Genomic DNA, 9038 nt, shown 5'->3' with positions numbered 1-9038 from the left:
CTCACCTCAGCCTCCCAAAGGCGCGGGATTACAGGCTGAGCCACCGAGCCCGGCTCATTTTTTATTTTTTATGGAGATGGGGTCTTGCTATGTTGCCCAGGCTGATCGCGAACTCCTAGGCTCAAGCGATCCTCCCACCTCGGCCTCCCAAAGTGCTGGGATGACAGGTGTGAGCCACTGCGGCTGGCTGAGAATCTCGTATTCACTGTGCAGTTCTCTGTGAGGTCGCAGGAGAACAAGGACTCGCTGAAGTTGGGTGGGGACCCTGTGGCCACTTCAATGTTTCTGAGATCTATCCCAGGTCTCTCCCTGCCATGCTCAGTCCCCACTGTCCCCACGCGTTCCCCGTGGCCAGGTGTGGCTTGCAGTTGTCCGCTGCTCCTCTCAGACACCGTGGGCTGACTCTGGCGTGTCCTTCCACGGTCCCCTCGTCTGTGTCACAGTCCCTGTTCACTCAGGGGGAGCCCCGGGGCTTCCAAACATCCAAAGGCTTCACGCATCACGGCAGCTGGAGACGGCTACTCTTCCCTGGGTCAGATTTCAGGTGTGGCGCGGACTGTTGTTCAGCATTAAGACAGCGCCTGCTAGGGGCACAGTGGCTCGTGCCTGTCATCCCAGCACTTTGGGAGGTTGATTGATGTGGGAGGATCGCTTGAGCCCAAGAGGTGGAGGCCAGCCTGGGCAACATAGTGAGACCTCATCGCTACACAAAATAGAAAAATTAGCCAGGCGTGGTGGCGCGTGCCTGTAGTTCCATCTCCTTGGGAGGCTGACCCTCCTGCTTGTCTTGAGACTGGGTCTTTAACCAGCACCGGCTCCTGGCTCGTGGGCCCCTCACAGAGTCGTGGGTGCTGACCGCCCGCCCCTGATGGGGGACAGTGGACACTCGGACGCAGCTGGGTGGAGGTACTGATGCCCATTGAGGTGGCAGCCGGTCTGGACCCCCGATCCAGCCTGTGCCCTCAGGGTGCCTGTGGGGAGACCATGACCCGGGGAAGGGGGTGCGGCCCCAACCTCATGAGCCACTGTGGTCCCAGCACTTTGGCATGTCCAGGCGGGAGGATCGCTGGAGCCCAGGGGTCTGAGACCAGCCTGGGCAACGTGGCGAGACCTCATGTCTACAATCGCATGCAGGCCCCAGCCTCTCCGCGGTCAGGGCCGCGTGTCCCGCCCGGGCATTCCTGCCATCCTCGATGCCGTGTCTGCTGCGTGAGGCTCAGGGTTCCAACCAGCTCCCGTCCCCTCTGCAGTGAGAAGTGCACAGGTGCCTGTCTCCGTGCGGCCGGCCTCTGGCCTCGCCGCCTCCCTCCTGTGCGGGCGAGCAGGACCGCGCTCGTGGTGCGAATTGGCGCCACTCCGGCTTCCGCTGGCGTTCGCGGGTGGGGCCGCGGGTGACACCTCCTCTGCCCCCCCAGAGCCTCCCACCTGCTCCCCTGACCAGTTCGCGTGTGCCACGGGCGAGATCGACTGCATCCCCGGGGCCTGGCGCTGTGATGGCTTCCCCGAGTGCGACGACCAGAGCGACGAGGAGGGCTGCCCTGTGTGCTCGGCCGCTCAGTTCCCCTGCGCGCGGGGCCAGTGCGTGGACCTGCGTCTGCGCTGTGATGGCGAGGCCGACTGCCAGGACCGCTCGGATGAGGCCGACTGCGACGGTGAGGCCCCGCCCAGGCCCCCGCCCCGCCCTGCCTCCCACCCGCCATGCATGAGGGGCTCTGATGAAGCGTTGTGGTGGCTCACACCTGTAGTCCCTGGGAAGCCCAGGCGGGAGGATCGCCTGAGCCTCGGGGTTTGAGACCAGTCTGGGCAACACGGCGAGACCTCATCTCTACGATAAAATCCAAAAATTAACCAGGCGTGGCGGTGCGCACCTGTAGTCACAGCTACTTGGGAGGCCAAGACGGGAGGATTGCTTGAGCCCAGGAGGCTGAGGCTATGGGTGAGCTGTGATCATGCCACTGCACTCTGGCCTGGGCAACAGAGTGAGACCCCAAGTCAAAAAAAAAAATTAAAGCAGAGTTAGGGAGTTGGCTAGAGCCTCTGAGCCCTACCCTGTGTGTTCACCCCCTGGTCCTTGCAGGAAAGCCTCACCCAGCCCTGCTGCACCCCCTGGCCGGCACGCGGATCTCAGGAGCCCTGGTTAGGGACGGTTCCCGCCCTCGTCCTCGCCAAATACTTCTCCTGGTGTCAAATGCCGTGCTGATAGCAGGGCCTTGGCAGGCCGTGGCTCCGGGCTGTTCTGTTTTTGTTTTTTGAGTTGGGATCTCACTCTTTCGCCCAGGCTGGAGGGCAGCGGCCCGATCACAGCTCACTGCAGCCTCCCCTCCTAGGCTTAGGCGATCCTCTCACCTCAGCCTCCTGAGTAGCTGGGACTACAGGCGCACGCCACCACGCCTGGCGAACTGTTTTTATTTTTTTTGTAGAGACAGGGTCTTGCTGTGTTGCCCAGGCTGGTCTCGAACTCCTGGACTTAAGTGATCCTTCTGCCTTGGCCTCCCAAAGTCTTAGGATGGCAGGTGTGAGCCACCACACACAGCCTCCATGCTGTCTCGGAAGCGTCTTTCTCTGCTTGGTTGACAGAAAATTATCCCACCGTGGCTAGGACAGGGTCCCCTTGTCTCTGGTTCCCAGGGCGGGACACCCTGGCAGGGCACTGGGGAGCTTAGGCAACAGGTTTGCCGGGGTGGGTAGAGACCAAGCCCCGACAACTGCCTTCCTCCTGGGCTGCAGCTCCCCCCAGGCCACGTCCAGGGAGGCAAAGGGGCGTGTCAGGGCCGTCCCGGCTTCTCCCCCATCCGAGGGCCGTGGCCATGTGGCTCCCACGTGGGCCACTTCCTCTGCAGTGGAGGGCTCCGTCGGCTCTGTCGCCTCCCTCGAGGTCTCCCTGGCACCGCCCTCGCACCCCCCACTGGCGGGAGGTGAGGTCCGTGGGGCTGTCCCCGTTAGGCATCCCCAGTCTCCCATGACCTGGGGGAACCCCAGGCAGGGCCGTCGTGAGTCCACGCACCGTGCAGGCCTGACCCATTGTGGGCGCCTTGCAAACACCCCCAGGGGCAAGAGGTGTGTGGTGGCGTTGGGGTCTCCCCCTTGCCAGTCTCCGCACACGTGTCCCCCACGGCACGGGCCTTGGAATGGGGTTCATCGGGGGAGGGTGGACGCCGGATCGGCTATGACCACTCCCGGCCTGGTCCCGGTCCCGGACAGGGTCCCGTCTGTCTGCTCTCCATCTGGAGGCTCTGGACGTTGGGCCCACATGGGGTGCTCGCCCCCGCCCCCGCCCCCGCCCCCCTTCTGAGCGCGACTCCTTCCTGCAGCCGTCTGCCTGCCCAACCAGTTCCGGTGCGCCAGCGGCCAGTGCGTCCTTATCAAGCAGCAGTGCGACGCTTTCCCAGACTGCATCGACGGCTCCGACGAGCTCATGTGTGGTGAGCTGGCTTCTGGTGGAGGGCGGGGAGGCCTGGAGGGCGTCTAAGGGCTGGAGGGACAGCGGCGTCCCCTGCAGCGGCTGCCTGGGTGGACGGGGCCGGCCTTGCGCCAAGTATCATGCTTCTGCCCACAGAAACTTCACCATGGTGGCATCTGCTAGGCAGTGAGATCACCCCGAGGCTGTGGCAGTCCCGCGCCCTGCCAGCTTGCTGTCTGGCTGAGAAGCGGTGATGCACTTGTGTACACACATATGACACATCCCACATGCCTCTCCAGTGACATGGCCTGCACACTCAGGGTTATAGGAACCAGGGAATGGGAGGCCAAGGTGGTCCGGGAGGCCTTCTCGGAGGCAGTAACTCTGGAAAAGCTATCCGATTCGGACAGGAAGGGAGCTAGAGTCGCAGACAAGGAGGAATGGGTCCCCCTGGAGGGGACGTGGCCGCTCTGTCCCTGCCGAGGGACCTGGGCTGAAAGCACTCCTGTTCTGGCTGCCGGAGAGAGGGAAGTCCAGGGGGCCAAGGGAGGGAGGCCTCCGCACAGGACTCCCTGAGCCCTGGGGCCCTGCACGCCAAGCCAGGCCAGACGCCCTCTACAGAGAGTGACCGGGGCCAGATGGCGGCGACAGGGCTGCCAGGGGTCCCCTGCTCCGTGGGCAGGTGTGCAGTCCAGCAGGACCTGTGCCCCATCTCCAGCTTGGCCCCGGTATTGGGGTGACGGTAGCCCGTCGGGCCTCACCCCAGAGCCAGGTTCCTCCCGCTTCTGGGAGTTGACGGCTCCTGGGGTCACTGGGCCAACCCCTTGGGAAATGGAGGTGGCTGTTGTCAGAGTTGAGTCAAGAGCCTGGAAACTCCCTCCGTGGCAGCCTGGACAGTGGCGTGGCCCAAGGACCCACCCAGCAGGCCCGGCGGGCAGCTCTTCCCTCATGAGACACACGGCTGCTCCGGGCGCTCGAGTCTAGCTGCCGCAAGGGCCCCTGCCGGCCGGGCTCGGTGGCTCAGCCTGTCATCCCAGCGCTTTGGGAGGCCGAGGCGAGTGGATTGCCTGAGCCCGCGGGCTTGCGACTCGCCCGGGCAACTTGGGAGACCTCATCTCTACAATGAATCAAAAATTAGCCGGAAGCTGGGCTCGGTGGCTCAGCCTGTAATCCCGCGCCTTTGGGAGGCTGAGGTGAGTGGATTGCCTGAGCCCGCGGGTTCGAGACCCGCCTGGGCAGCGAGACCTCATCTCTACAATAAATCAAAAAATCAGTCGGGCGTGGTAGCGCATGCCTGTAGTTCCAGCTACTGGGAAGGCTGAGGTGGAAGGATCGCCAGAGCCCAGCAGGTTGAGGCTGTGGTGGCCGGGAGCAGCCACTGCACGCCAGTCTGGGTGACAGAGTGAGACTCCAACTCAAACAAAAAGGGCCCCTGCCAAGGCACTGAGTAAGGTCTGCTCTGCAGAGACCATCGGGAGGCCCGGCAGGGTCAGCAGCCTCCCAGCCTCTCTGGTCTCCTTGTCAGCCGTCCCTGGGGACCGGGCCTGGGCAGAGCCAGCCCCACCCCAGCAGGGCCCTTACCGGTTTCCTTGCCTCCCGTCCGCCTCTGGTCCTTGGCAGAGATCACCAAGCCGCCCGCGGATGACGCCCCGGCCCACAGCAGTGCCATCGGGCCCGTCATCGGCATCATCCTCTCCCTCTTCGTCATGGGGGGCGTCTACTTCGTCTGCCAGCGTGTGGTGTGCCAGCGCTACGCGGGCGCCAGCGGGTCCTTCCCACACGAGTACGTCAGCGGGACCCCCCACGTGCCCCTGGACTTCTTGGCCCCGGGTGGCTCCCAGCACGGCCCCTTCCCAGGTGAGGACCCCGAGGCGGACAGGGGCTTGGCGGCGGCAGGGGAGCGGGCCGGGCCACGGGATGCGTGGATCGGGTGCGCCCTCACACACCCCACCTACCTGATGGTGCACGTGGCAGGCATTACTAATCGATTGTGGCATGCAGCCTTTCCTGCCGAGCCTGTTTGGCATCGGACTCCTTGACAGGGGCCGGCGGGTCAACAGCTGCCCTCTAGCATTGGACTTGACCTTCAGGGGTCTTGTGGGACGGGTCCTAAGTGGTTCGCCAATCCTCATGTCCCTGGAATTGACACGTGGGGGCAGCTGGGCTCTCACTGGGGCAGGGAGACTCGTTGTGCAGTGCTCAGCTGGGTCCCGAGCATCGCTGGGACCCATGGCTGAGCATGGTTGCCATGACCAAGTGGCCCTGGCATCAGGGACACAGGTCATGGCCGTAGGTGGCCAGGGAAGCTGCACGGCAAGGCTGAACCTCGTCTGTTCGTGGGTGGGCCTAGGGGGTGGGGTCCCTGTGGGGTCTGAGGGCGTCCCGCCAGCTCCAGCCCCAGGGGAAAGCCTTGTGCCTGCCGGCCCTGGGCTCTCTCTCTCCGGCCCTGCCCTTCCCCCCCATGCCAGTCTCGAGGAGACCCCATGGCTGGGTGCACACGTGGCCTGACTCTCCCCAGAGAGTGGGGTCACCAGGCTTCCCAAGAGCTCCTGGAAGCCTGTGGCGGTGGCATCATCCCCGTCACTGCCACCCCCAAGGACGGGCCCATTGGCCTGGCCGGCTGCCTGCAGCGGGGTGCCCTCCCGCCGGCCGTGGGCCCAGGGTAGGTGCCGTGCCTCCCCGCTTAACAGATGCTCCCAGAGAGCTCAGCTGGCCGCGGGTGGGGAGGCCTGTGGCGGGCGGGGGACATCTTGGGGGGACCCGTGGGCCGCGTCGGGGTGGCCCGGCCCTGACGCCCCCCGCCCTGTCCCCGTTCCACCAGGCATTGCGTGTGGCAAGTCCATGATGAGCTCCGTGAGTCTGGTGGGCGGCCGGGGCGGGATGCCCCTCTACGACCGGAACCATGTCACCGGGGCCTCGTCGAGCAGCTCGTCCAGCACCAAAGCCACGCTGTACCCGCCGGTGAGTGGGGCCAGCCGGAAGGAAGGGCAGGCCGGCAGGACCCTCCCATCCCCCCCACGCAGGCGGGGCTGGCGGGAGACTTCTGGGGACCGTGGGATTCCAGGACCGGGAAATGTCCCACCCAGAGCTCGGAGGGCGTGTCCGCCTTCCTCTCTCTCCACACCCTCTGGTTTGTTCCTTAAGGACCTTGCTTTCTCTTTAATTATTTATTTGAGTCGAGAGTTTCCCTCTGTCGCCCAGGCTGGAGCGCAGTGGCACGATCGCTGCCTCAGGTGATCCTCCCGCCTCGGCCTCCCAAGTAGCTGGAGCTACAGGTGAACACCACCATGCCTGGCTACTCGTGTTTTTATTTTTATTTTTTGTAGAGACAAGGTCTTGCTAGGTTGCCCAGGCTGGTCCAGATAGAACTCCTGGACTCAAGCAATCCTCACCTCTGGCTCCCAGGATGCCGAGATTACAGGCGTGAGCCACCACACCCGGCCTGTTTTCTGTTTAGATAAGAGTAATCCTTGTTCACTGTGGAAAATCTGAAAACCACATGAAAGTGTGAGGGGCTGAAGTCTCACCCAGAGCCCACCTCCTGGGGCCACCCCGGCTGTCTCAGGGTCCAGGGGGAGGTCTCTGAGCTGCGTGCCCGGTGTCGCCAGGCCTGTGTGAGCTCCCCTGTGTCGTCCCTGCCAGGAACACTCCCGAGTCCCACCCCGGGCCTTCCTGGTTTCTGGAAAGTGGCTGGACTGTTTGCCAAAGGACACATGCGGGGTGAATTTTGAGGCTAGGGTGCTCCCCGGTGCTTCCCGTGGCCGTGTGGGGCTGGGTTTGGCTCCCACTGGGGCACACCCTTCAGCAAAGTGACTGCAGAGAGGGCAAAGTGACATACCCTCCTGTCCCACGAGAGACCCTCTTCTCAAGGCTGGCCGGGGAAAACCCCGATTCTGCAGGGGACCGGGCGAACTCGGTACACCGATGTGCATCTGTGTGTATGAGAATTGGAATCTGACTTGACGTGCCCTCTGTGCTTTTTTTAAATTTACGAGTCAGGGTCTCACTCTGTCGCCCAGGCTGGAGGGCAGTGGCATACTCATGGTCACCGCAGCCTCCCAGGCTCAGGCAAACCTTCTGCCTCAGCCTCCCGAGTAGCTGGGACAACAGACGCACGCGCCACCACGCCTGGCTAACTTTTTCATTTTTTTGGTAGGGATAGGGTCTGGCTATGCTGTCCAGGCTGGTCTCAAACTCCTGGACTCAAGCGGGCCTCCCACTTTGGCCTCCCAGAGTGCTGGGATGATAGGCGTGAGCCTCCCGTGTGCTTTTTAATTCTCCTAGCATCAGATTCCTACAGCTTCTGAGGTGAACACAGCCCCTGAGCCTACTTGGGGTATGAGTCTCACCTTGCAGGCCTGGTTTTGCCCGCTCTACGGGGCGTCCCTCAGCCCTGGGTGGCGTCTTCTTCTTGGGCCTGACCCCGGCAGGCCCTGGCAAGGAGTGGACAGCACAGGGTCATCTCTGGTTTGCTGGATGGAAACCGAGTCTTCTGGGGACTGCAGGGCTGGCTGTGTCCAGGGACAGAGGACGACAAGCCAGGGGCCAAGAGCTTGGAATGCTCACCACCTTCCTTCTCTTGTGTTCCCAGCTGACCGACTGGGAGCCCTGGGGGCGTGTAGGGCCACACCTCCTCCAGGAAGCCCCTCCCTTTAACCCCAGGACAGGTGCCCAGAGGCTCAGGAAATTGAATTCTCCTTCCTGTGCTCTGCTGGGAGCCGGGTGGGATCTTACCAGGCAGTACGAAGTGGCATTGACCAGCCAGCTATTTTTTTAGACACTTTGTGTAACCACGCTGTTCACCCACGTAGCGTGTACAATTCCGTAGGCCTTAGGACGTTCACAGATTTGTGCAACCTCACCACGGTTAATTTTAGAACATCCCCATCACCTCTGAAAGAAATTCTGTATGGAGCTGAATGTTTTTAAGTTTGCAAAGTTATTTGGCATCCATTAAATAGTCGTTCGTGGTACAGAGCTCAAAAGGTTCAGAAGAGCCAGGCACGGTGATTCACACCTGCGATCCCAGCACTTTGGGAGGCCGAGGCAGGAGGATCACTCAAGCCCTGAAATTCAAGACCAGCCTGGGCAACAGCGAGACCTCATCTCTAAAAAAAAAGTAGAAGGAAATTGGGCTGGGTGCGATGGCTCATGCCTGTAGTCCCAGGACTTTGGGAGGTGAAGGCGAGAAGATTGCCTGAGTTCAGGGGTTTGAGACCAGCCTAGGCAACATGGCGAGAGCTCATCTCTACAATAAATCAAAAAATTAGCCAGGCGTGGTGGCGCACGCCTTTGGTTCCAGCTACTTGGGAGGCTGAGGCAGAAGGACCACCTGAGTCCGGCAGGTCGAGGCTGTGGTGGCTGTGAGTGTGCATTGCAGCCTGGGGAACAGAGTGAGACTCCTCTTCAAAAAAAAAAAAAAAATTAGCCGGGCTCATGGTTCAGCCTGTAATCCTGCGCTTTGGGAAGCCGAGGTGAGTGGATTGCCTGAGCCCGCAGGTTCGAGACCCGCCTAGGCCACTTGGTGAGACCTCATCTCTACAGTAAATCAAAAAATCAGCCGGGCGTGGTAGCGCGTGCCTGTAATTTCGGCTACTCGGAAGGCTGAGGCGGAGGGATCGCCGGAGCCCAGCAGGTT

At 62.3% G+C, this 9038-nt stretch overlaps 1 protein-coding gene across 1 annotated transcript in view; it reads left to right on the top strand.

Moving 5' to 3' along the window:
* Window positions 1–9038, top strand: part of LRP5 (LDL receptor related protein 5) — a 98001-nt gene that overhangs the window by 80490 nt on the left and 8473 nt on the right. Inside the window, exons 17-20 of the mRNA XM_008061395.1 lie at window positions 1416–1652; window positions 3312–3422; window positions 5021–5257; window positions 6222–6361. Of these exons, the coding sequence (XP_008059586.1) occupies window positions 1416–1652; window positions 3312–3422; window positions 5021–5257; window positions 6222–6361 (725 nt within the window). The remainder of the gene's footprint in view (window positions 1–1415; window positions 1653–3311; window positions 3423–5020; window positions 5258–6221; window positions 6362–9038) is intronic.

This window comes from Carlito syrichta, unplaced genomic scaffold (genome assembly GCF_000164805.1).
Source record: "Carlito syrichta isolate Samal-C Ts95f unplaced genomic scaffold, Tarsius_syrichta-2.0.1 Scaffold305238, whole genome shotgun sequence".
Classification (NCBI taxonomy): Eukaryota; Metazoa; Chordata; class Mammalia; order Primates; family Tarsiidae; genus Carlito; species Carlito syrichta.
Note: the sequence above shows the minus strand (reverse complement) of the source record. Positions and strands in the feature narration are given on the sequence as shown.